Source organism: Leptosomus discolor, chromosome 19, assembly GCF_034619465.1.
Source record: "Leptosomus discolor isolate bLepDis1 chromosome 19, bLepDis1.hap2, whole genome shotgun sequence".
Classification (NCBI taxonomy): Eukaryota; Metazoa; Chordata; class Aves; order Leptosomiformes; family Leptosomidae; genus Leptosomus; species Leptosomus discolor.
The window spans coordinates 10,712,671-10,737,542 of NC_141409.1; the positions used below are offsets into that span (position 1 = coordinate 10,712,671).

The 24,872-nt window shown below is 47.6% G+C and overlaps 1 protein-coding gene across 1 annotated transcript in view; it reads left to right on the forward strand.

Annotated features, from left to right (window-relative positions):
- COL5A1 (collagen type V alpha 1 chain) overlaps window positions 1-21,708 on the forward strand; it is a 155,009-nt gene extending 133,301 nt beyond the window's left edge. Inside the window, exons 43-66 of the mRNA XM_086475890.1 lie at window positions 1,727-1,834; window positions 2,455-2,508; window positions 2,841-2,894; window positions 3,105-3,212; window positions 3,308-3,361; window positions 3,449-3,556; window positions 3,693-3,746; window positions 4,120-4,227; window positions 5,302-5,355; window positions 5,726-5,779; window positions 6,227-6,280; window positions 6,719-6,772; window positions 7,514-7,621; window positions 8,066-8,119; window positions 8,219-8,272; window positions 9,012-9,119; window positions 9,602-9,655; window positions 10,315-10,350; window positions 11,139-11,192; window positions 11,569-11,827; window positions 12,247-12,359; window positions 14,534-14,602; window positions 18,453-18,686; window positions 21,562-21,708. Of these exons, the coding sequence (XP_086332016.1) occupies window positions 1,727-1,834; window positions 2,455-2,508; window positions 2,841-2,894; window positions 3,105-3,212; window positions 3,308-3,361; window positions 3,449-3,556; window positions 3,693-3,746; window positions 4,120-4,227; window positions 5,302-5,355; window positions 5,726-5,779; window positions 6,227-6,280; window positions 6,719-6,772; window positions 7,514-7,621; window positions 8,066-8,119; window positions 8,219-8,272; window positions 9,012-9,119; window positions 9,602-9,655; window positions 10,315-10,350; window positions 11,139-11,192; window positions 11,569-11,827; window positions 12,247-12,359; window positions 14,534-14,602; window positions 18,453-18,686; window positions 21,562-21,708 (2,154 nt within the window). The remainder of the gene's footprint in view (window positions 1-1,726; window positions 1,835-2,454; window positions 2,509-2,840; window positions 2,895-3,104; window positions 3,213-3,307; window positions 3,362-3,448; window positions 3,557-3,692; window positions 3,747-4,119; window positions 4,228-5,301; window positions 5,356-5,725; window positions 5,780-6,226; window positions 6,281-6,718; window positions 6,773-7,513; window positions 7,622-8,065; window positions 8,120-8,218; window positions 8,273-9,011; window positions 9,120-9,601; window positions 9,656-10,314; window positions 10,351-11,138; window positions 11,193-11,568; window positions 11,828-12,246; window positions 12,360-14,533; window positions 14,603-18,452; window positions 18,687-21,561) is intronic.
- Window positions 21,709-24,872: the final 3,164 nt, after the last annotated feature.

Below are 24,872 nucleotides of genomic sequence, written 5' to 3' on the forward strand. Positions count from 1 at the left end.
TAAAGATTAATAGCTGTGGGTCAAATAGAAATGTGTACAGTAGGAAGCCGAGCATGGAGACATTCCCTGGGGTAGGTGTATAAAAGATTAAAAAAAAAAAAAAAAAAAAAGGAATTCGATTAGAAAGGGATTTTCTCATCTTGGGTGCATCAAAGCGCTGAACGTTAGCTGCTCAACGGCCCCGTTTGTGTCATGCATGCAATCAAAAATGGATGTGATCCCAGGGACCATAATGTCTTCAGGCAATGAGAAGGGATGAAGACTGAATAGGTGAAATGACAGCCTGCGTGACCTCCTGGTGACAAATAGCCAAAGGACAGGCCTCTGGGCAGAGAAGTGAGCCAGCCCGGGCACCGCTTACAAGGATGCAACAGCAGCAGCCGGCTCCGCTGAGCCCAAATAAACCCTTACCCTCCCTCCGCCCCGGCCAAGGGGCAGCACAGGAAGGTGCTGCGGAGGTTTCGGCTCTGCTTCCCGGGATGCTGCGTGCTGCAGCAGCACCAGCGTTCCCAGGCATCCCGCTGGCGCCCAGGGAAAGGGCTGCGCTCAGCAGGAGCCCGAGCAGAGCGTGGCTGAGTCCTGCCATATGGTCCCTCTCCCGAGCCGTCACCAGCCAGCCCGCGCAAACTCTCACGTCTTTCGCTCCCCAGGCACGCGCGTGAAATGTCACGTGCGGGCAGGAGGGAGTGGGCTGGGCCGACTATTTCTGTCCTTGGAGAGCAGAGCACCGTGACGGTCCCGAGGAGGAAGGCTCTGCCTCTTATTCACGCCCGAAGGGTTTTGTAGGGACTTTTGGATCGCCTGCCTCAAACTTCAGCTCTGCTTTAGACCCAGCAAGATGAGCAAATGCTGGCATCGGTGATTTCAGGCTACACGAGGACACTTAGAGGGATTGGTTGTCGTTATCGACAGTGTTTATCAGCCTCTATATTCCGCATTTGCTGGCTTATTAGAAACTCCAGCAGCTAGTCCAGAGGCAAGAATTTCCTGGTGAATCAGCTTTATGAGCACTGTCCTGCCCAGTACCTGTGTGATGTATCAGTGGAGAGATAAATAAGCAATTTATGTGACACCTAATTATTCAGAAGAGAGCACCAGGAATTCAGATGCAATTAAATTATGGACAAGAAAACTGAAAAATATTCACTGTTCAGTTCCTGTAAACAAACAAATTTAACTGAAGGCTCCAGGTTGGAGGAATACAAGTAGATGTTTAGGCAGGAGGACAGCTTTATTCACTTCAGGTGTTTTCCTTTGTCCAGAAGCTCAGGAGGGAGCTTGGGGCCTCCTGAGAAACTCCCATTAGTTGGGGATCAGCCAGGGAGGGAGGAGGCAGCGAGTGCTGGGGGCAGCCAGGACCAGCATCAGTAAAAATTGGCTTGTGGGAATAAAAATTAGCTGGGGTCTTGTTTGAAGTCTAGAGAGAGATGGCAGAGGGTTTAGATTAAATCTGATTATATTGCTTAGCAGTGAAATTGCAGCTGTGATCTGGCTATTCACCATTTAGATTTGTTTGCTCTGTATCTCTCAAAATGGAAATGTTTGTCTTGTTTCAGACAGCGGGCACAGAGAGTCTGATGAAATGTCAGCTGGAAACTGGTTTTGCTATACATGCCCGTAGAGTCAGGGGTTGTTAGCAGCTGAATAGAATGTTAGTGGGATGTAATGGGTTGGTTGGAGGGTGGAGGAGAGCTCTGTGTGACCTGTCTGCTTGTTCTGCTTCCAGGGCGAGAAGGGTCCTCAAGGACCGGCTGGCCGGGATGGCATCCAGGGCCCCGTGGGACTGCCAGGTCCAGCAGGTCCTGTTGGCCCCCCCGGAGAGGATGGAGACAAGGTGCGACCAGCTCCCCGCTGCACAGGGTCACTCTGGGAAGGAACTGGTGCCCCGTTGCCACCACGCTGCTTCCACCGCGTCGGGTTGGACGTGCTGCTGGTCATAACACAAGGGTGTTTTATGGCGCTTGCGACCCTGCGAGAGATCGGCAGCGTCCGATCGGGGGAGCAGCAGAGAAACTGGGCTGTGTGTGCTCTGCCAGCCAAAAACTGCTCGCTGACATCCAGTTAGCCTCCCCCGAAGCCTGTAGCAGGTGGCCTGCCCGCGGGTGCCTGGCCTTTCTGAATTAAGTACCTTTCCCTGGTCTCTCATTAAGCCCCTCTGGACTGGAGGATTCTTAGAAAACATTATCTGGGATGAATCGCTCATCACTGCTGACAAGGTCTGCAAAAATGATGCTACCTGCATCACGTGGCGGCTAAGGAAAGTTTTAGGATGTAAAAGGGTCTGGTTACACCTGGAGTGGCCAAATCTCTGGCCTTTTTTGGAACATTCTGGGGTGTTTCTGTGGGAATTGGCATCTTTGGGATGAGGATGCAGACACACAGGACTATTGTTTGAATGTTGAGATATAGAAGTGGTCACCAAGTGAATTAACTGTGCTTCTTTGTACCTGGCAGGGTGAGATTGGGGAGCCTGGCCAGAAGGGCAGCAAGGGCGACAAAGGGGAGCAGGTAAGTGGGGTGGACGTCATCGTAGCTGCTTCCCTGAGGAAGCTTATGTACTGCTCAGAGCCTGACGAATATAAGTTACACATAAGTGTCCAGGTAGAACTGGGTGATACTGTTTTGCTGGAGCAAAAATGCATTTAGATGTGTCTGCTGTGCCACTGGCACCAGGGCTGAGGGATGCTGGTGTGTTGGGGGAGACTTGACCTGTCCTCCCTCTCTGTTTCGAGTATTAATGCATATTTAACGGAGGCTGTGTTGAAGGGCATCGCCTTTTCCAGGCCAGTTTTTCTCACTCTGTGCTCCTAACCTGATGTTGCACTTCTGTTTCATGGCAGGGTCCACCAGGTCCTACTGGCCCACAGGGTCCAATCGGTCAGCCTGGCCCAGCTGTGAGTACTGTCCCCTGTTGGCAGAAATCCTCTTTTTTACCACAAAATCTCCTGGGAGGCACCGCGAGCATTGGCAGTTTCTGCCAGACGCTGCTGATGCCCAACACGCGAGCAGGGCATTGGCCACTGGCTGCGGCAGGAGGTGGTGGGGATGGGGCTTTGCATCTGCCTCGTGACTTTGCTAAGCTCTGGTAGACTCTTTCCTCGTAGGGTGCCGATGGAGAGCCAGGTCCCAGAGGACAGCAAGGCCTCTTTGGTCAGAAAGGTGATGAAGGACCCCGAGGTTTCCCTGGTCCCCCTGGCCCAGTGGGCTTGCAGGTAATTTGCAGCATGGAGGGAGGGCTTAGGGTAACGAGAGCTGGGGCTCCACCTGAGATGTTCATGGCTAAACCTCATTGCCTCCACCTCCACAGGGCTTGCCTGGGCCACCTGGTGAGAAGGGAGAAACAGGTGATGTTGGGCAAATGGTAAGATGCTTTCATACTTCTTTTTTTCATCACTGACAGACATTGCTTCAAGAAACGTGTCTTAAATTTCTGCCTCCTTTCTCTCAGGGGCCGCCAGGCCCACCTGGACCCAGAGGTCCATCTGGACCACCAGGAGCAGATGGTCCACAGGGTCCTTCTGGAGGAATAGGAAATCCTGGTGCAGTAGGAGAGAAGGTAAGACATCCAGACAAACCTGACTGGAGCCAGCGGGAGTTTGCTACAACACTCATGCAGGGGCTTTGCTATATCAGCAGAAAACTTGGCACCCTGCAGAAATTCAAGTGTGCTCATCCTGTTTTCCCCTCTGCAGGGTGAACCTGGTGAATCTGGTGAGCCTGGTCTTCCCGGCGAGGTTGGCCTCCCGGTAAGTAGGCTATGGGGGTGGCTTTTGCTCTGATGGAGCTTTTCTTCAGTGGTGTCCCCCGAGGAGCTGGTTGAAGGGGTGTCAGACATGGATGGGGCTGCGGGGACTGAACCAGCTGTATCCTTGGTTTGGGTATCAGGTGACACATCCCCATGTTACTGGGTATTTATAGTATAGCGTTTAGTCACCGAATATGGGCTACCCACGACTGAACAACGTGAACACCATTTAATCTTTGTGGGAAGAGACTGCTAAATCATGTCCTTGTGTTTTGAGGTACAAACAGAGCTTCTTTCTCAGAATTGATTAAATGATAATTAGAGATCGGTAGGTTGTTTTCCTGGATAATAGAAACACCCGTTTCCCTTTACAGGGTCCTAAAGGTGAAAGAGGTGAAAAGGGTGAAGCAGGTCCCTCTGGTGCTGCTGGTCCCCCTGGCCCCAAAGGTCCGCCGGGTGATGACGGGCCCAAAGGCAGCCCTGTAAGTACCCCTTGCTTGTCTTGCCCAGCAGAGACTTCTGCATGAAATGGTGTTTTCCAGAGATTTTTGTGGAAATTTGAAATAGTGTACCAGCCAGAGAACTCCTCCTCTAATGATATGTGATATTGGTCCTCTTCTTTAGGGTGCTGATGAGGAAAAGACCCAGCTGTACCGTATCTTCCAGCAATACTTGAATTATTAGTCCTTTTTGCAGTCTATCAGAAAACTTACCCCTATGGGGAGGGCCTGCAGTAGGTTTACTCTGTGCTTGAGTTTATGTATTGCCAAGGTCCTCTGCACCAGAGCAAAGCTTCCAAAATAGTGCAGAGGAGATTTATGTGAATTTGGGAGTTGTACCTCTAGGGTCAGATCCCTGCTGATGCTAATTGCTGTAGCTCTATTGAAGCCAATAGAGCTATACTGATTTATACCAGGTGACAATGGTACGGTATTTATCTTGCCAGCTTCTTTGATGCATGCTGGCTGAAGAAATTTGTTATGTGATAAGCAAAGATGGTATGTAACAGCAGAGGAGGCAGGGGAGTTACTCATCTCTCTTAACAGATGGGTTTTTGGGATATCGCATTATTGGTTGTAGTCTACTGTCTGAATGCCGGTCTTTGAATCATTTGAGGTACACAATAGACATTGTACAGAGAAGAATGGTGAAGTGTTTTAGTCATTAAATGTTTTGAGAGGATTTTCCAGTGAAAAACGTTACACATGGTGTAGTAAGCAAAAGCAAAATCTTCTAATCTGCCCATTCCCCAAAGCTGCGAGGATTTGGCTGTCACTTGTCCAGTGTATTTATGAAAAACTAGGTGAAACTCCCCGGGTTGCTTTTGGGGCTTGGTGTAGTCTGGATGCAGAGCTGAACCGGTGGCTGTGACAGGATGAAATCACTGAAGATGCAAAGATGGGGTGTGATCTGAGATTGTGTTTGAGGGTAGGGACTTGGGTTTTGCTCCGTAGGGTGACTGCCCTGGTGGTCGCTGGGGTAGCAGTCACTAGTGCTCTGCAGTTCTCCAGATGCAATGTCTCTGACTTGGGGATATCCTTCTTCTCTCTTTGCAGGGTCCAGTTGGCTTTCCTGGTGACCCTGGTCCTCCTGGAGAACCTGGTCCAGCTGTAAGTGTTTGTCTCACAGAAGGGCAGTTGGGTTTCTCCTCTTGGTTTACTGAAATACGACTTTGTGCTGTTCGTTCACCAGCAACTCCTCTGGCGTTTACTCTTCCTTGACTTGGGAAAGAGTAGGAAGTCCCACCATAAGACTGCCTGACCATGCCACAGCCTTTGGGGCAGTAGCTGTAGGAATGCTGCTATCCACACTATTTCACACAGGACGTTTGCTGCCAGTGTTCTCAACAGGAGATGGGAAGGGATGGTGCCTGATGACAAGAAGACCCGCTGAACCATATCTGCTGCTGCCAACGCTCTGCTCAACTCTGTTCATACTCTAAATACTCCTGCTTTTTTTTTTTTTCTTCTTCCTTTGTAGGGTCAAGACGGTCCCCCTGGTGACAAAGGTGATGATGGCGAACCTGGACAGACTGTGAGTAACTGGATAGATGAGATTTGTTCCCCATCAGTCCCCATGCTTTCTGGGAGCAGGTCCAAGGAAGAACACCACAGAGCATCTAATTCCCACCAGCTTCTGCCACGCTGGTCCCCTGATGCCTGTCCCCCTGTCTGCGTCAGCCTGGCTGCTGCCATCCATCCAGGCTGCTCAGCAATACATCCTGAAAGCAAAAAATTAGCTTATGGAAAAACAAAATCTAGCCTTTGGTTTTAACTTTGCCGTGCCTTATGGTATTGCATGGTGGGCAGGGATAAAACTAGATACCACCTGCACCCCTGAGGAGCTGTTGGGAGTTGTACTGGCCACCCACGCCTCGGCTTAGCACCAACTCTAGATCTCCACTCGAGTTTTACACGTTTGCTCCTCCTTCCCATGTCTCGTGGTGCAGTTATGGCTTGTTCTCCTCCTCTCTCCCTCTAGGGTTCCCCTGGTCCCACGGGAGAGCCAGGCCCCTCTGGACCCCCAGGAAAAAGGGTAAGCTGATTGTTTAGGAGTATTTTTCCACATGTATTTGTACTGACTTCTTGAAACTAGTGGTATTACTAGGTCTACAGTAAATGCAAGGCAGTAGCATGTAAAATAAATGAATAAGAATAATAAAAAGAAAAATTGATGCACCGTTCACAGCTATTGGAAATTGATGGGAAGTAGTCAGCTGAATCCCAGGGATTTTTTTGAGCTTTTTAACACTCAAAAGAATATACAAGTATGAGGTGTTCCTGCTCTTGCTGCCTTGCTGGCAGAGCCCAGGGATTCATTTAGTGAGAAGCTAATTTAAAAAGCTTTTCAGAGATATTTGTCTCCATTTTGTCTTCTTTCCTGGGGCTGTAGCACCGTTTTACTAATTCCAATAGACTGTTTCAGATCAGTGTGATCTAATTGTGTTTTCCATCTCTCTTGTGCTTTCTCCAGGGCCCTCCTGGTCCAGCTGGTCCCGAAGGAAGGCAAGGAGAGAAAGGAGCCAAGGTAAGAGCTGATCTGGGTTTCACTTCTTCTATGTCCTTTGTACACCAAAAGGACCACCCTCTGACAACGTTGGTTGGTTTGAAAGACAGTGGTTTGATTTTGCTCTGTGTTACAACAAATCAGCCTGAATTTGAGGCCAATGGTCCCAAATCTAAGCTTATGTTTCATCTTTTAACAAGCTTGGTGGAGACAATTAGGGCTTGGTAAGGTCATGGGAATGTTTTCCTTGTTTTGAAATAAAAAAGTGCTATATCGGGCAATTTAGTGTGTTGTAAATAATACATTGTGCACAACCCTGTGTCCTTTCCCAGGGTAAACACAGCATGATTGGACCATGACTCTTTTGGTAGGAGTGGTGGGGAAATGTAGAGTGGCATTGCAAATTATAGATCAATTGCCGTGACAGCCGCAGGAATGCTGATGGTGGAGGATGTCCTCTCCTAGCTCATCTCCCAGGACCGACCCCAGGAAAGCTTTCTGCTCAGGAGAGCTCTCAGCCAAAGGGCCTTTTCTTCTGGAAATCAGCAGAAATAGGCAAGGCTGAAAAGTGAAGTAGTTTGGAGACTTGTCCTTAATGCGCAAGGAGTAGGGAGCAGTAGGAAAAACCAACGAACAGAAAGGTTCCTGTGCTTTGCATGGACCTGCGTCCCCTCTGCGACATCCTGGCAGCAGCCGCGGTGTAGTTGAGGAGATCGTTTGATGCCCCAATGCAAATTAAACCCTGCTGCCTCTTGCATCTAGGGTGAAGCTGGTTTGGAAGGACCTCCTGGGAAGACAGGCCCAATTGGTCCCCAAGGTGCTCCAGGGAAGCCTGGCCCCGATGGCCTTCGAGGGATTCCTGGTCCAGTCGTGAGTATTCCCAAACTGAGCAAAGTCTGAGAAAGCTTCTGGGCAGGGTTGTTCCTGGTGCTTTACCGTAACCCATCTCCCTTGGAGGATGCCTTTCTCCTAGTGTAACGTTCTGTCTGTGCTTAAATGCCTGACAGCAGATAAAACATATTTAGTGGAAATAACATAATGAGGAATATCATCTCCCAGCATGTTTTATTTGAGTCTTGGTTCTGCTCACCCACTATGGGGTAACATTTCCATGAGCTCCAAAGTCCCTTTTCCAGTAGAAATTTGAGCATGAAAGGAATGTAAATCCTTTTGCCTTTACCATCCGTGAGAAGCCAGGGCAAATGTTCCCTGGCACAAGGACCAGATGAGGGATGGGTGAATAATCAGAATAATCCCAGCTAGGAGCCCTGCTGTCATGAATGATTGTTTTGAAGGAGTTTCACTGTTTTACAGGGTGAACAAGGTCTTCCGGGATCCCCTGGCCCAGATGGTCCCCCAGGCCCAATGGTATGTCCAGACCATCAAATTCCACGAATTTTTTAAATCGGTGAATGCATTTTAAGTGAATTAATTCTCTCTTTTGTTTCTTCCCCCTGTTTCCCAAAGGGCCCACCGGGTTTGCCTGGTCTTAAAGGAGACTCTGGTCCTAAAGGGGAGAAGGTGAGAACAGCGCACACGATCTTGCTGCACGACCTGATGCCCATGTCTGGGTGTGGGAGAAAAAATGGCATTGTAGAGGGGTCCTGCAGCTGGTAGGACAAGGCTGAGGAATGCCACCAGCCCTGTGTGCTCTCTGTCATGCTCTGGAAGCATCAAACATATCTTTAGAGGAGAGATGGAGAGTTGTGAATGTGGCCCAAGGGATGAACTGGGTTGGGCTGTGGGTGAGCGTGTGTGCCACTGCCCATCTGGATCCATGTCTTGGTTTCCCATCCCCGTATCACAAGCACTGACGACAGCGAGGTGACATGGAGGAGCTGATTCCCTGCGTTCCCCTACATCAGCCCTTGCAGTCCACAGCAGCTCTGGTTGTCGGGGCTGCCTGAACACAGGCGCTTTGGCAGAGGGCAGAGGGAGGTGTGGACTCCTGGCTTGCTTTAAGGCATGATTCTCAATCTTTTAGAAATGTATGTGTTATATGTTAGCACACAGAATGAGCAGATGCTCCAGTGCAGCAGTTCTCTTTCTCTATTTGTAGCGTTTTCTGTTGGAAAAAAAAAAAAAAAAAAAGCTGGTTCTTTTCTCTCTCTGCCACTTCCAGGTGTCAGGGATAGCTACAAACTCCTATCACCTCGCTTAGATGTTTGGGGTTGTATCTAGAAATGTCTTTGCTGGGTAGCTTTGGTGTTGGGGTACCTCTGGTGAGGGATCATAATTAACATCTGCTGTTTTCCCCTAGGGTCATCCAGGTTTAATTGGTCTTATTGGACCACCGGGAGAGCAGGGAGAAAAGGGTGACAGAGGTCTCCCAGGCCCCCAGGGTTCAGCTGGACCCAAAGGAGAGCAGGTAAATATTCCATAAGACCCTAATTAAAGGTGCTTTTGAGTTACAGGGTTTGCTGGCTTTGAGCAGGTACGGCATAGCAGAGATGGTTATCCTTAGCAGCAGAGACTTGCTAGTATTTGAGGAATATTTTCTCTATTAATGTAGTTTATTCTACATGTGAAATGTAGAGATGCTTCAAAATGACCCATTTTAGCGGAAAGCAGATTTTCAAGGATCGTATGAAAAGAGTGGAGTAGACTTGGAGGGATGGTAACGTTAAATATGCATCTAGAGGACTGATTTTTAAAATGGTGTGACTAAATGAGATAGCTTCCCCAGTCATGCTCTTGTCTGAATCAAGCACATGCTCAAAAACCAGTTAAAGCTCCAGATTTGAACAGTCCTCCAAACCTGGGTGGTCGTCTGTGAGCAGATCTTATTTGTGTAGTTACAGGCCAGCATTGCTGCATGCAACTCAATGGTGTTCTGCTTTTATTTTCCAGGGTATCACAGGTCCTTCTGGACCAATCGGACCTCCAGGGCCGCCAGGATTACCGGTACGTGACGAATAATTATCTTTTAATTCCTTGAGAGCTACACAGTCCCCCTGGAGTCACCTTGGTGCTCCCAGCACAGTCCTTCTGGCCTGACCTTGCATGAGGATGCCAATGAGACGGGTTGCCCAGCAGAGCCCACTGAAAACACTAGAATGAGTTACAGGAGTACTGGGAGGTGGTGTGTGCGCTGGGAGATGGGCACGGTGTGATCAAGGCAGGGAAGTTAGCCCCTGCTATTGCTCTCCCCCTTTCATTGGATTCTCTACAATCAGATGATGATTTTTTTTGTATTTTTTGATATATCTTTTTTTTCCCCCCACTGGATGCCCAAAGGCTGAAGCCTGCACCTTTGGGTGACCAGCATTGGCTCTTGCTGGGTGCCCTTGGCATGGAGCTAGGATCAGCCCTGGGTTACAGGAATCACACAGCACCTTTTCCAGTCCCCATCGCTCAGCAGGAGCGTGGAGCACTGACAGAGATTGGTCTGACACAAATGCTTTTGGTGTGTTGGCAAATAAAAGCAATACCGAGCTCAAGTGGATGTGAAAAGTGGAAACAGAAAGGAAGTGAATGAAATAAAACCACCTTGTATAAGGCCACTCTGTGACTTCTCTGCTGGGAAATGTACTGACTCCTTTCTGTGTTTTTTCTCTATACAGGGTCCACCTGGTCCCAAAGGTGCTAAAGGATCATCAGTGAGTATAGACATTGTTAAACAAAGAGGCTGAGGAGCTCTTACTAAGGGTACAACCTGCTGCGACTCCTCCACGTCAGTGGCATTAAGGCAATTAGCCAAAGCTGACTGTAGCAAATGCAGCCTTTTCAGGCTGTCTAAGCCCAGAAATTATAATTGGGGAAGGTTTCTGTTGCACACACTGTACTTCATTGAACATCAGTGCAGAAAAGATCATAAGGAGGAATCCAGTGCGTAGTCCTTAGGAGAAAACCTACTGCTGTAAAGCGCAGGGTATTAAAAATAGACTGTGAAGCGGGAGGTGGCAAGCTGAAAAGCAAAGAGCTCGGTGAGAAATGCAACTCTGAAGCAAGCTTCATGTTACAGATCTGTGCAGGCAACTAAAAATTCCTCTTGGGCAACTTCCTAATGTCTCTTTCCCATGCAGAGTTCCATGTTTTATTAATTTTAAGATTTTATTTGATTTATAAAACTGTTGAATTGGTTTGGAGACTCCACATTTTCATGCATTGGAAGAGCTTTCCTTTTTCTCAGGAAGCCTAAGCAAAATCTGACTGTTTAACCCCAAGCGTTTGACTGATCTTTTCTTTTACCTAAACATCAAAAGTAACCAAAACGAATATTTTCTTGGGGGGCTGCAAGGAAACTCCTCTTGTGTGCCTGAAGGGACAGAAAGAAAGTTTCTGCCACAAGAGACTATGGAAAGCAATAATGTTGGGGATGTGCTGTAAGTGACAAGTGCTTTTTCCTGAGTGACTTATATGTTTTTTCCCTTGTTTTTCCATCCAGGGTCCAACAGGTCCAAAGGGTGAATCGGGTCTTCCTGGGCCCCCAGGGCCTCCTGTAAGTACAACCCATTACATGAAGTGTGAAAGGAGGTTCAGATTTAATGGGTGTTGTAATGTTAGGAAGTAGAAGATTTCTGGACAAAGATTCAACATATCAGGAATCCTGGCAATGGATTGGTATCTCTTAGAGATGCTGGGGAATACAGCAGGGTGGGAAGGGAATAGTTACTAGTGGGAAGATGACAAGAGCAGACCCAATGTTCAGGCCTGGTGGCCAAGGTTTTTTTCAGTACCGTCACGGGTGTTTGATATGTCTAGTGTGTGTCCTGTGATGCTGCTTCTCAGTGCTGGTGGCTGCTTTGGCCATCTCTTCTGTCTCTTCCCCACTGCCAACGCACTGAGAAGTTGTATCTTCTTTCCCCGTGAATCAGGGTCCTCCTGGAGAAGTCATCCAGCCACTGCCCATCCAGTCTTCCAAGAGGACCAGGCGAAACATTGACGCCAGCCAGTTGGTGGATGATGGAAATGCTGACAACTACATGGACTATGCAGATGGCATGGAGGAAATTTTCGGGTCGCTGAATTCCTTGAAACTGGAAATTGAGCAAATGAAGCATCCATTGGGCACTCAACATAACCCAGCACGTACCTGCAAGGATCTGCAGCTCTGCCACCCCGATTTCCCAGACGGTGTGTCCCGGGACAGAGGGGGTGCGGGGAAAACACTGTGGGTTTCCCAGCTCCACTCGGTGAATACAAGTGATTGCAGGAAGAGAAGTAATTTGAGGAGTCCCTGGCCCTGGTTCTCCGTGAGGACAAAGAAGGAACATGTAGAGAAGGGTTGGACTAGATGATCCTTGTTAGGTCCCTTCCAGTGGAAATATTCTGTTCTACTCTTGAGAATGGGGATATATGATGAAAAAATAGCTATTTCTGTAAGGTGCTACAGGATCATGTGGAATCAGAACATAACCAGTTCTCCAAAAAACACATATAAATAGTAGCCTATGACAGAGACAAAACATCCCTGGTAAGACGGCTGCTGAAGTGCCCATCGTCCTTCCTTCCCAGTGCTGATTCTTCCCTTCCTTTCCCTATTGTGCATCCAGGTGAATACTGGGTTGATCCTAACCAAGGATGTTCCAGGGACTCTTTCAAAGTGTACTGTAATTTCACAGCTGGTGGAGAGACTTGTATCTTCCCTGACAAGAAATCTGAAGGAGTAAGTCCACACTATTTTTTTATTTCCATCCCCCCCCCCCACCCCGCCCTCCCCCCCCCCCCATGTCATGGTGATAAGAGAGTGTTTCCTAATATGAATATTCATAGACAGTCAGTTTCAGGAGAACTGAACAATAGCAAGCAAGGATTAAAGACCCAGAACATTTCTTTGTTACACAACGTTGGCTTCTAAAATAATAAGGAGTATGTTTACAAAGAGAATTTCTTTGAGTAACTCAGATTTAAACTGTGATTTGGGACAAGTCTTTGATGATTTCCCAGGCATAATAAATGCTAAAACCTTAATTTTTTTTTTCCTTTGCTTTACAAAGGCAGAAGTGTGTGCTGATGCAGAAACTGTGGCTCCCCGTGAGCTTCATTTAACTCATTCCTTGTCTTCCCTCCCACAGCCAGGCTGCCGCTCTGCTGTCTGCATGCATAAGCACCACTGATTCCTCTCCCCTCACTGTGGCTTCAGGCAGAGCAGATAAATGTTTATCTCCTGTCATTTTTCCTGGTGTTTCTTGTGGGTAAATGATCCTAAACGATTGCAACTAGCCTCAGTGCTTTTCCTGGCACCGATGAACGAGGTTGATTAAGTTATTTATGTAATGATGCGCTTAGCTCAACCATACTCATCGTTTTTGTCGTGTACCCCTGCACTCTGTTTTCTGGAGCTGCTCTCCCCAATGCCGAGGGACCAGCTCTTGCACTGGCCAAGCAGAAACTCTTGCAGAGTGGCCTGGGGGAGCTCTCTCAGTGTCACAGTTGTGCTCCAGCTGGGTTAAGGTGCAGACAAAGCTGTTCACTCCAGTGAAAAGTGTTTGCTTGCTGAATTTCATCCACCAGAAATATGTGCCAGCGCAGGACAAATAACACATCACATAAATCTTCCTTGAGTTTTTGTTAGGGCTGTTTAAATAGGAGATGGATTTCTTCTCCTTTGCATTAACTTGCCATCGCTCTCCTCAAAATGTTGACAGCTAAAAAAGCAGAGTCTGCCCGTGATCGTACAGTGGCTCAGACTCCTGCCACGCTCGTTCTGCGAGCAGCTCTTTGGCCCCATCTTGTCCACTGTGGAGCTGCTCTTCTGACTGCTGCGATGCTCCTCAAATGCAAATTGTGCCACGCTTTTGCAATACCGTCGTAAATAAGAAGAAGCTTCAGCCTGCTTTTTTCCATGTAGAGGAGTGAAAACAGCTACCAGACCAGCATTAAGTATTGGCTGAGTGGTTTTATTATAAGCCACAGCAGAGTTTAAACCGTATCCCCTTTCAGTCCAGCCTTTACCCAGCAGAAACACACTGGCTCACTTTATGGTTCACGTACCGGAAAGGATAGGACAGTCCCAAGACACCTGCATATATCTTGGCTGTTGGTTTTGGGGAGATTTGCGGCAGAAGTGCGGGAGCTTGTGGGAGGGTAAGGGAGCAGACGGCAACCACGCTTCTTCCTTGGGCTCTGATTCAAATGATTCAGCTGCTTAGACTGGGCTGCCATAAAGGATGCTCCGACAGCTCGTTTCTCGTCAAGGTCACCCCCTGCGTTGCTCCGGGTAGTTGAAGCTCCATCACGTGCGATGGTCCAGCACTGACAGCGGAGGATGCGCTGCCTGTGCCGCACCTTGCTGCCGCACAGACACAGGAGGCTGGCAGAGGCTTTTCCTTAACCACATCCTTTGCCTTTCCCAGCCCCACAGCATCTGGATTTGGCATGAGAGTGACAGCAACCTTCTCCATTATCAGCAATTGCTTTTCCACTCCAGCCCTCCCATGAAGATCAAGGCATCTTTCACCGTTGATATTTTCTTTTTTCCTCTTTATCTTTCCTTTTATCCCTCCTGCTGATAAGACTGCACTGCTGGCTTTGCATCCCAAGTATCTAGGAGGCAGAGATCATTAGCCCTTAGGAAAGGAGGCTGGTGCCGAGGCAGCGCTGGGCACCCAGGGCACCACCACACTGTCCCGTTCTGCTTGAGAGCCTCCTGGTACCTTAGGGCTCTACCAACTGGTCTTGTTACTGGTGTAAAGAGCTTAAGAAAACATTTTAGAGGAAGTTGGACAGTTTCAGTAAGACATGCACGCTCTGCTTTTGGAACTGAATGTAACTTTTTTTATTTCTTTTTTTTTTTTTTCTTCTTCTTTCTCTCTTTCCTCCTTGCCGTCCACAAACTAGGCTAGAATTACTTCTTGGCCAAAGGAAAACCCAGGCTCCTGGTTCAGTGAATTCAAGCGCGGTAAACTGGTAAGATGCATCTTGGTGCTTTCTGTTTTTCTTTAACCCGTGTCATATTTTACAGAGTAAAATGGCTCGTTGGCCCAAAGAACAGCCTTCCACATGGTATAGTCAATACAAGCGGGGGTCTTTGGTAAGTGGCTAACCTTGGCCCTCTAGTCTGAATCAGAGCGCGTCATCTGCTTTGGTATGGCCAGACCTGTTGCACTCTGCATGCTGGACTAATAACCATCACAAGGCGCAGTAAAAACATTTAAGGTGGAATACTGAAAAAGAAACAAACCCCAATGGTGATGCTTTTTCTCCAGTCTGCTTGACTGGAGACCGAGGAGCAGGTGAAGAGCTTTCCCCTGCGTTAGAAGGGGACACGCAGACGTGCTGGGGACCCTGCAGAGCTGCAGCTGTTGCAGGTCTGCCCCTGCAGAGTGCTGCGGCGGGGTTCACGCAGCAGAAGGGCTCTTGCTGTCTCCTAAGCAGTTCCCATTATGGCAAAGGCAAACTGGGTCTCCCCATGGTGCTGTCCCCCAGCAGTGTAGCCTTATCCCAAGAACTGAGAGACCCCTAACGTGATGCTTCAGCCCAGAGCTGTGTCACAGCCTGTGCTCGCTGGTACACAGGCTGAGGTGGTGAATCTGCCCATCTCTGGTCTGGTTTTCCCCAAAGGATGGATTTCATCTCCCACACGGGAGATGAGCCACGCTAGGGGTTCTCATGCCACCCTCGGAGCTTGGGAGACATGAAATCATTGGTCTAAAGGAAGATTTGAAGCTGTACGCGTTTGCCAAGCCTGGTGGACAGGAATTTAACTTGGTCACAATTAAGGATTTTTTTCAAGGAAGAAGAACTGTTGTAAGGTCAAAAAATGTTTGCTGTCAGCAAGCAAGCAAGCAGCATGTAAAACAGAGAAAAAGCTCTGGTATTTTGTCCTCTAACGGGACATTCGCATTGTGTACAGATCCATCGCTCCCATAGAGCCGAAGCCCTGGTCAAGGATGTCAGAGCAGCAACTGATTTGTGTAAGCCAGGTCTCCTTCAACAACAGAAATCTCCTGCGTGTGTATCAATTCTTGTAGGATTAGCAGGCTGCAGATAATGAGCTCAGTCAAACCAGGAGAATTAGGGAAGAAGGAAATACTCATCGGATAAAACCGACCTGCCCCTGAAAGCAGGAGATGCTCTGACGTACCGCGCTGAGGAGCCTCGTGCAGTCGCCCTCTCCCCAGGGCAGAGGTTTCTTACAGTGTCCCAAACTTCCACCTTAAAAGGCAAACAACAAAGAGAATCACCGCGTTGTTTTCCTAAGCCGCATTTCATCGCCACTAAACACGTTTTGCTCTGATTCTGCCCACAAGAAAGATACGGCTTCTGCAGCTTTTCTGCATTATCGCGTAAGGCTGCAAAGCCAAGGCTTCAGCCTCGTAGCTCCTTGGAGGGCAACTACTCATAGCTTAATTACAGAGCACTTCATCGGTTAATATTATGAGTACCTCCGTTTCTCCATCTTCTCTGCTTTTTTTTTCTTTCCCCCCACAGTCTGTTCATCAGCTACGTTAGAGGCTGAATTGCCAACCTAGAGCTTAGGGCCCATTTTTTTAAAAATAGAAATTTCAGTGCTACTTGGAGCCCTTTGTTCCATCTTTCTGCGTTGCCATTTTCTTGCTTTTTTACCTGTCCTGCATTTTCTGTTTGGAAAAAAGCCACCAGTACGTAGAAGACCTCCCTAAGCAAACCGCAAAACTGTTAAACACACAAGCCATAAATTTACAGTTTGATTTGATTTTATTTTATTTTTAAAAGTACTTCTCATTTCACCCCAGTCAGTACTTGGGGCCATGAGATTGGTGAATTGGGGAGATATTTGCCTGGATCCAAGATCAGTTGAAATCTATGTGTAGATGAGTGGGATGAAGGAGTTCAAGTTCCCCTCTGGGTGTAGCATTGCTCCCATTAATCCATGGAGAAGGTCCCTGGTGTCTTTCCACGCAGCCCGAGCGCAGTCTTTTGGGGAGGCTGAGCCCACAAGGATCCCTGAAGCCAAGAGCAGAGTCTGCTGACATGGGGGGCTCCGTATCCATCTCAGTGTTTGCACAAGGTGTACAGCCATGAGGATGCTTGCCTTTCTTCTGGGCTTACCTAAAGTAAGAAGAACATAGTAAATACGAGATACAAAGAAAACCATCTTGTTTTGATGCTTCCACACTGTCATTAATCAATGAGACAGAGTTGGAGCTGATTTCTTACCGTTTCTCATGATACAGCCAAACTCCATTTAGAGGGATAAAAGGGTTGCAGATGTTTTCTTCTGGACTCTGCTTTCCTTCTGTGTGTTACACACAATTTCCAGGAGCTCTAACAAGGCCTGCCACCCATCCTGTCCTGTTATCCTTCATAGCCGTATGGCATCTGCCACAGGGAAATGCTATCACAGAGAAAACGGGAAAGGACTGATTTTTGCAAACCCATGTTCCCAGGAGCAAGCCTTATGCAAGTTCCCAGTGGCTCCAGTTGTAAAGCTGGGACAGGGCTTCATGCAGTCTGCAGAGGCAGAACAGCAACCGAGACCTCATAAGCAGCAGTCAGGCTCCTGAACCAAGCACTGCTTTGAAATAAGAACAAATAAGAGAAATAGAGGTGGGTCCTGCAGATCAGTAGTGCCACGTCTCATTGTGTGTGTGCCAAGTACTTGGCATTTTGTGTCCCCTTCCTTCCACGTCCTGGTGGTTTTCTGGTAGCTCTGCTCCTGGCATGCGTGGTCTCTCATGGTCAGTCATATTTCACTCTCAGGAGGACAGTGCAACGGTATCCTGACAACCGGTTGGTATATTTATTTATTTTTATTATATTTTTAATCATGATTTTTGTCCGGTTATGAATCTCTTCTACTGTTTGCAGCTTGCACCGATGTTTCATGGTACCTTGAAGACCACTACGCTGTTTGTGTGCCTGTGTTTTTCTCCTGGTCATTTCTAAACAAACCCCCTGTCCATAGAGGACAGTGATGAACAGCAGCTCTGGTAGCTTGGCCATGGCTGGAGATGCCACCTGAAGTGCAGTTGGTTTATACGTGCAAACGAGCATTCCCACTGTGTGTTTGCTTCCTTGGTGGGGTACGAGAGAAAGTCCTGAGTCCCCGAGGTGCTGGAAGCGGGTTTCAACAAACTGCATTTTGCAGAACTATATTTCTAGACACCGTTCTCCTCCCAGGGAGAAAAGGAGCCTGATGTGTGAATGGAGTAAATCCCTGTGCCAGTGCAGCTCTGTGTTTCCTGACATGCCCTGAGGGCAGCAAATGCATTTTCCCTTTAGGTGAGCGTAGCCTCACCAACCAGGGCAGCACCGAGACCATATCATCAGGAATAGGATTGCTGCAGCTTAAGTGCAAAGATTGCTTCAAAGCCAGCGTGTTGGTGCCCAGGAAAAATTAATGGGAAATACCCCAGTGTGTGCAGAACAAAACGCCCACAGCAGTCAGAAAATCGTGTCAAATAGGGCAGAAAAATAAAGCCCCAAACCCTTACAGAAATGCTGATGCTCAGCATCGGCTTAAACTTGAGACATATATCCCAAAATTTGCTTAGCACTGCACCTTTTGGCAATCAGGGCTGAAATTCCCCTTCCTTTTTCCTCCTACCCTACGTTAGCCTTATTTTTTAACTCACAACCAGCAAGAGACGTAAACTGCCCTGGGTAGCCGTGCCCTGGCCGCAGGAGGACCAGAGCAGCCCTGTGCCCGTAGTGTGGCAGGAGCAGTGTCTGCACAGGGTAATAAAGATGGGCGAGACTGGTGGTCCCCAGACCCCCCCAGACATGTTGCATTGCCCCTCACTGTCCAGTGTTTCCCCTTCTCCACTTCTCATAGCTCTCCTACGTGGATTCGGACGGGAACCCCATCGGAGTGGTGCAGATGACTTTCCTCCGGCTCCTGAGCGCCTCGGCCCACCAGAACATCACTTATAACTGCTACCAGTCCGTAGCCTGGCACGACGCCACCACCAACAGCTACGACAAGGCCATCCGCTTCCTGGGCTCCAACGACGAGGAGATGTCCTACGACAACAACCCCTACATCCGAGCCGCCCTGGACGGCTGCGCGGTACGTGGGCAGAGCTGGTCTCGGCCAGTCCCTGCAAAAAGGGGTCGGTGCTGGGGGTGTCTGCCCCCCTCCCCTGGTTGACCAGCACTATCTGTCTTGGATCGAATCACCTCCATATTTCCTGTGCCCATTGATGTAGTTGCCTTGAGGATTGTCCCCAGCATGGGAGGTGTCGAGCTTGCTCTTCCCTATGCTGGGAATACACGATTCCGCTCACGGTCAGGGGAAGCTGCAGCACTTCTAGGAACCAGATTAATTTGCTTTATTGCTGGCTTCGAGTAAAGGAAGGGACCTGCCTAAAACCACCAGTTCCTTTTAAATGTTCCCTGTTGCCTTTGCTCTTACTCTGTTTATTCACAGGGGAGTGGTGAGAAATGACACCCAGTTGCATATGAATTTTGCAGGTTTTGATACTGATTTTTTTTTCAAGTGTCTTCAGGATCTCTTGAAGGCAAAGCATTAAGAGTTTGGCATTGGGTTGATTGGTTTGGGTTTTTTTGCAGAATGCTGCTGTGTGCAGCCCCAGGGCTTGTGCTGGGCATGGGGATGCATTGCATTGCATTGCTGAGTGCAGAAGCAGGCATCACGCTGCAGCCCTCCTCTCCCTGCGCAGCCCACACTGCTCTTTACCTTTGCTTTCACCGTGAGCAACAGCCAGAGTTGCCAATGAGGCTCAGCGTCCTCCCTTTGCTTCTGCCTCCTTCTGTTGGATGCCTGATTCTGGATTGAGATCAGAAAAATCTGCCCTCAGGAGCTAGAAATTTGGCAAAGCAGGTGCTGCTTGCATTTATTTTGAGACCCAGCTTGCTGGTGCAAAAGCATGCATAATTCTCACCCTCTGCAACTGCAGTGCTTGAAGCCCACAGGATGGAAAGATTGAGATGTTTGACAGAAAAAGCCCTCCTCGTAGTTTGATTGAAAGTGGTTCTGTTCTGGCACACACACACACGAGCAACGAGGATTAGAATCGCTTCTTTTAGCACTCTTGCAGAGAGGGAAAGGGCATCCATACCGCTTCTGGAAACACTCAGAAGCCACATGGGGAAGTTTATCCTCAAGTACTTCGTATCTCCTGCTAATGCAATGTGTCCTCGGTAAAAAGTGCCTTCCCCTCCCTTTCCCTTCTTAGGGATGCAGCAAGATCGCACGTTGCGCATTTCAAGGCAGATGTGCCTGCTGAAAAGCCTTTTGGTTTAAGTGATTGGGCTCAGGTGCCCTGCATTCCTCTCCCTAATGGGGGATATACTCAAATACTATGTTGGATTTTGGGCCCCTCACTACAAGAAGGACACGTGGGTTGCTGGAGCGTGTCCAGAGAAGGGCAATGAAGCTGGTGAAGGGTCTAGAAAACAAGATTGGCTGAGGGAACTGGGGTTGTTCAGCCTTGAGAAAGGGAGGCTCAGGAGAGACCTTATCATTCTCTACAACTACCTGAAAGGAGGTTGTAGCGAGGTGGGGGTCGGTCTCTTCCCCCAAGTAACAAGCGACAGAACAAGAGGAAACAGCCTCAAGTTGCGCCAGGAGAGGTTTAGATTGGACATTAGGAAAAATTTCTTCACTGGAAGGGTTGTCAGGCAGTGGAACAGGCTGCCCGGGGAAGCTGAGGAGTCACCATCCCTGGAGGTATTTAAAAGACGTGTAGGTGTGTTGCTTAGGGACATGGTTTAGTGGTGGGCTTGGCAGCGCTGGGTTAACAGTCAGACTCGGTGATCTTAAAGGTCTTTTCCAACCTAAACGATTCTATGTTTGACGTTTGCCTGGAAAGAGGACTGTAGCTCCTTCGAGTTTCTTTGCTTGGTTGCTTCTCACAGGCGGCTGTTAGCACAGCTGCTCTCGGTGTTGCAAATAAAACAACTGCAGCAAGAACTAGAGCAGGGGGAGCAACAGGCACCAGGAGAGGCTGAACGAGGCCCGGTGCGATGGCTGGGCACAGAGATGTACTCCTGTACTGTCTCTGGTACCCTGGTAGATCACCCTTCCTGAACCACAGGCAGGATATTTAAGATTGAGCCCTACCATGAGACAAATGAGGTTGGGCTGCCCGACACAGCGTTGCAGCAGAGGTCCTGGTAGGACCCGTGCTCTGGCCGTGACAGAGGCTGCTGCAGCTGGTGCCAGCAGATCTCCAGGGCTAATGTTTGGGCTATTATTTGAATGTGGTTTTCCTGATCTTACAGCCCATTCTCAGTAGCTGTGATATAGCCTGTTCTTTTGAGACACACAAATCATGAGGGTAAGGTAGAGCCAAAAGCTGCTCCATAAATTCGCTTGTTTGTGCAGCTTTGTATGCCCTCGGGTGCACTTCTGCTCCTCTAATAATTATTTATATTTCGGAAATAACTGTATGGCTACCGGGCACGATAAAAAGACAACATCACCTTGTGAATTCCATCAAACTTTAAATGTGATCTTTCCAATAGCACTCAGATAATAGTCAAACTAATATATTCAAATTAAATCGCTCACATTTGTTCAACAACCCATGCGTGTCCTCGGGGAGGCAAAACAACTATACCACAGCCTCAACCATTTTACCAGGCTCCTGTTCTAACTTTGAGATGTGCTGACAGCAGAGTTGGTGTCTCTCGATCTGCATGGCAGCAGCAGCTTCTGCTCCAAAGTCTGGGCTCAGGACAGCCATCTCGCAAGAGTTTGCTTAGTGGTCACCATCCCACTTGGGAGCATTTCTGCTATATCTCCAGGGTACATGTAGGGTGTTTGGTTGCTGGGTGCCTCTAATTTAGCTCAGAAAATGCCCCGGCAGGATCATCACCGTATTCCCAGCTTGACTGGTGAATGCTCATTCATGATAACTTGCTCTTGTTGGGTTGGAGGCATCATCAGAGCTCCCCTGTCTCCCTCTTCTCCCCATCAGGCAAAGAAGGGCTATCAGAAGACTATCCTGGAAATCAACACGCCCAAAGTAGAGCAAGTACCTATAGTCGACATCATGTTCAATGACTTCGGAGAAGCGTCACAGAAATTTGGATTCGAGGTGGGACCAGCTTGCTTCATGGGCTAAGAGCCACCTGAAAACTAGTCTCCAAATGAGCAACCTCGTAACCTCATTGCGCCATTTAATTAATTAAAAACAACAAAAAAAAAAAAAAGAAAAGAAAAAAGAATTCCTTGTCACATGCACGTTCTGAAACTGGACAGCGATGGGTTATTTTTTTCCGTTTTATTTCATTCCTCGTTTTGCCCGAGTTCCTCTGCGCCACCGCACCCACACGTACCGAACCGCCGACCAAGAGGACCGTTCCCACGACAGACGCAGAATCGCATGACCGACTGCCGCACGCGTGGCCCGGAGACCTGTCCCCACGCCGCTGCTGCTCCCGCCACTGCTGCTCCATGGCCACCCAGCAGACCCCACCACCATCAAAGACTTCTTCTTCTTCTTGCCACAAAGCGATACCGAGCGCTGGGCTATAGATTATCGTTTTGTTTGTTCGTTTCTAAGGAAAAACGGAAAAAACTTGAAACTCCTGTGTCCAGCTTGACGTTGAAGTCCCGGCAGTCCTGGCTCCAATCCGAACCCTGCCGAAGCTCATCGGAGGCATTTCATTGACTTCCATGAGATTTGGATCTGCTCTAGCAAGTAGACGTCATGGCCACTTCCAGAATTTTTAGTATCTCCATTGAATCGCGTAATTCTACGTCTTACAAAATTTAACCCCGTGAATTCGATAGCTCAAAGTCACACTGGGCATCTCTTTCCCATGTATTAAAGGTGCTTATATTTTTGTATGTTTGTAAGTAAATATTTGTATTGTATATTATTTTAAATGTTTAAATGTTTCTGGCTTCAAAACATGCATGTGACCCTGTCTCTCTTAAAACCACCACCCTTCCCACCACCATCCCAGCCAAGCATCCACCTGGGAATGAAGACGGTGGCTCACGTCCCCACTGCTCCTGCCTCTTCCCAACCCCAAGCCTGGATCTGGAGGGGCTTGGAGTTACGCCCAGGCACGAGTCTTTGCAGGATGAGGGCCCAATGAGTGGCAAAACCAGCCCCCGAGCCACAGATGCCTTTTGGAATGATTTGCTTCAAAATAAGGAAATTTAAGCCACTTTTTAATGAGATTTCTGCAAAACCCAAAAAGCAGACTCTGCTTTGACTCTCTGCCTTTCTATACACCTTAATATACATGTTTTAAATTAATTCTTCTTTTTTTTTCCTTCAGCATTCTTTTAAAATAATAATAAAGAAAAAACCCATTCCCAGCAGCAGATTGCAGTGGCAGGGGAAATCCCTTTGTCCTCTCTGAATATAAGTGATAAAAAAAAAAAAGGAAAAAAATAAGGTGCTTTTTATTTTTACATGTCTCTGTGGTGCTATCTATTTGAATGACTTTAATACAACACTGGTGATACCCTGCCATTGGCCAATCTCCCAACAGCCTTTGCTTTTTAGCCACTTCCAACACAGACTGCAGGCTTTTGCCACAGTCTTTGATTATAAATGCATGCCACCTTCATATTTGTTATGTAGAAGACCCACTCCTTTCCTTAATTGTATTGCGGTAGCTTATACGGTCCATGTAGAAAAGGTATTAAATGTGCTTGCATCTTTTTTTCTTTCTTTTTTTTTCTTTTCCAAGACTATTCATGCATTTTGTACGGTGGTAACCATACCAGATTGTACTCAGTCGCTGAATGTTTGTGGTGCTAATTTATGTATTTGTTGGATGTCCTGACGCGATGCTGAAGCCGTGTGGGTGCCTGCCCGCCCACCGAGCGCTCCCGGGAGTCTGCAATTTTCTTGGTCTTCCCACGGTGGCTCTGCCAGGATGGTGCTGCTTTTTTTTTTTTTTTTTTTTTTTTTTTTTTCCTCCATGCAGCATTTTCAGCTTGCAACCTGCTGACACCATCTTCTTTTTCTGTTTGTTTGTTTGTTTGTTTTCTCCCTGGCCGTTTTCCTTGTTTAGATCTCTCAGCTGGAAAATAGATGTTGCAGGGTGTTTTTTTTTATTGTTATTTGGCCTGGAGTATTACAGCAACGCTTGAGCCAAGGGGGGTCTTTCACCATAAAGGAAAAGACATCACATTAACTGTGAAGAAAAGCCTATATATGATGTCTTTTCCCCCCTCCTTCCCAAGCAGAGAGCAGCAGCACGCGAGGAAGGGAGGCAAAGCCATGCTGGAGGCAGCGGCGACGCCCCGTGGTGCTTTTTTTGGTCTGGGAGAGCCATGTCCATCCATCTCCCTTCTTCTGTTTTGTTCTCTTGTATTTTTTTTTTTTTCCATTTGGAGGGGGGTGGAAAAAGGTGCTACCCTAAAAAAACCTGCAGGCTCCAGCCTCAAAGCAGTGAAAAGGAGTATATAATAATATATAGGAGAAGTCAGCTTCTTGGCCACCTTGGCAAGAGCCTTGTTCAGGAACAGTGGGAAGGTCAGAAAAGGTTGCACATTCCTCTCTGCAACAGAAAAGCCATATATTGATGTATGTACACACGTGTGTGTCTGTCTAGGTCATGTGATTCTGTTACAAATTTTCATCAAGGGAGCTTTTTTCTTTTATTTTTCCTTTTATTTCTTTGCTTTAAGAAAAAAAAAAAAATTTCCTCTGTTGAATTCCACAGTGTTGTAATTGTACTGAGCTCCAAACTGTTCCGATTTCCCCAGACCACTTAGCTACGGTATATTGCAATAAAATTACTACTTGTATTTGCAGACATTCTTTTTGTGTAATTTTATTTCCCTCCTCCCTTAATATATATGACTTGAACAAATGTTGATAAGAAAAATAAAACCTATGGAAAAAAATTTTAGTACATAAGGCCCTTTTTAAAATATAGTGTCGAATGACATATTGTACATTTCTTCAAAGTCCAATAAACATGTCATAAAATTTAAGTGTAATGCCCATAAGAGCTATTTTTAAATATTTTAAACCTGTGTAATAAAGGAATAAATGTAATAGATTTTTTTTTTCAATAAATCAAGTTTACTGTTTCCACCTAAATCAACGTGATGTGAATGTCTTCTTGAAGTTGATTGCAGCAGGATTTCCCCACGACCCTTCTGCTCACTGGAGCCTGAAGAGTTCATCAGAGAAGCAGTGAAAGTGCTCAAAGGTAATATATACTGTAAAATAATAAACAAACCCTTCACAGAGAGAACTTCCAGGCCTAGAATTTTTTTTATTTTTTTTTTTTTTTCGTCAGTGAGGAACTCCAG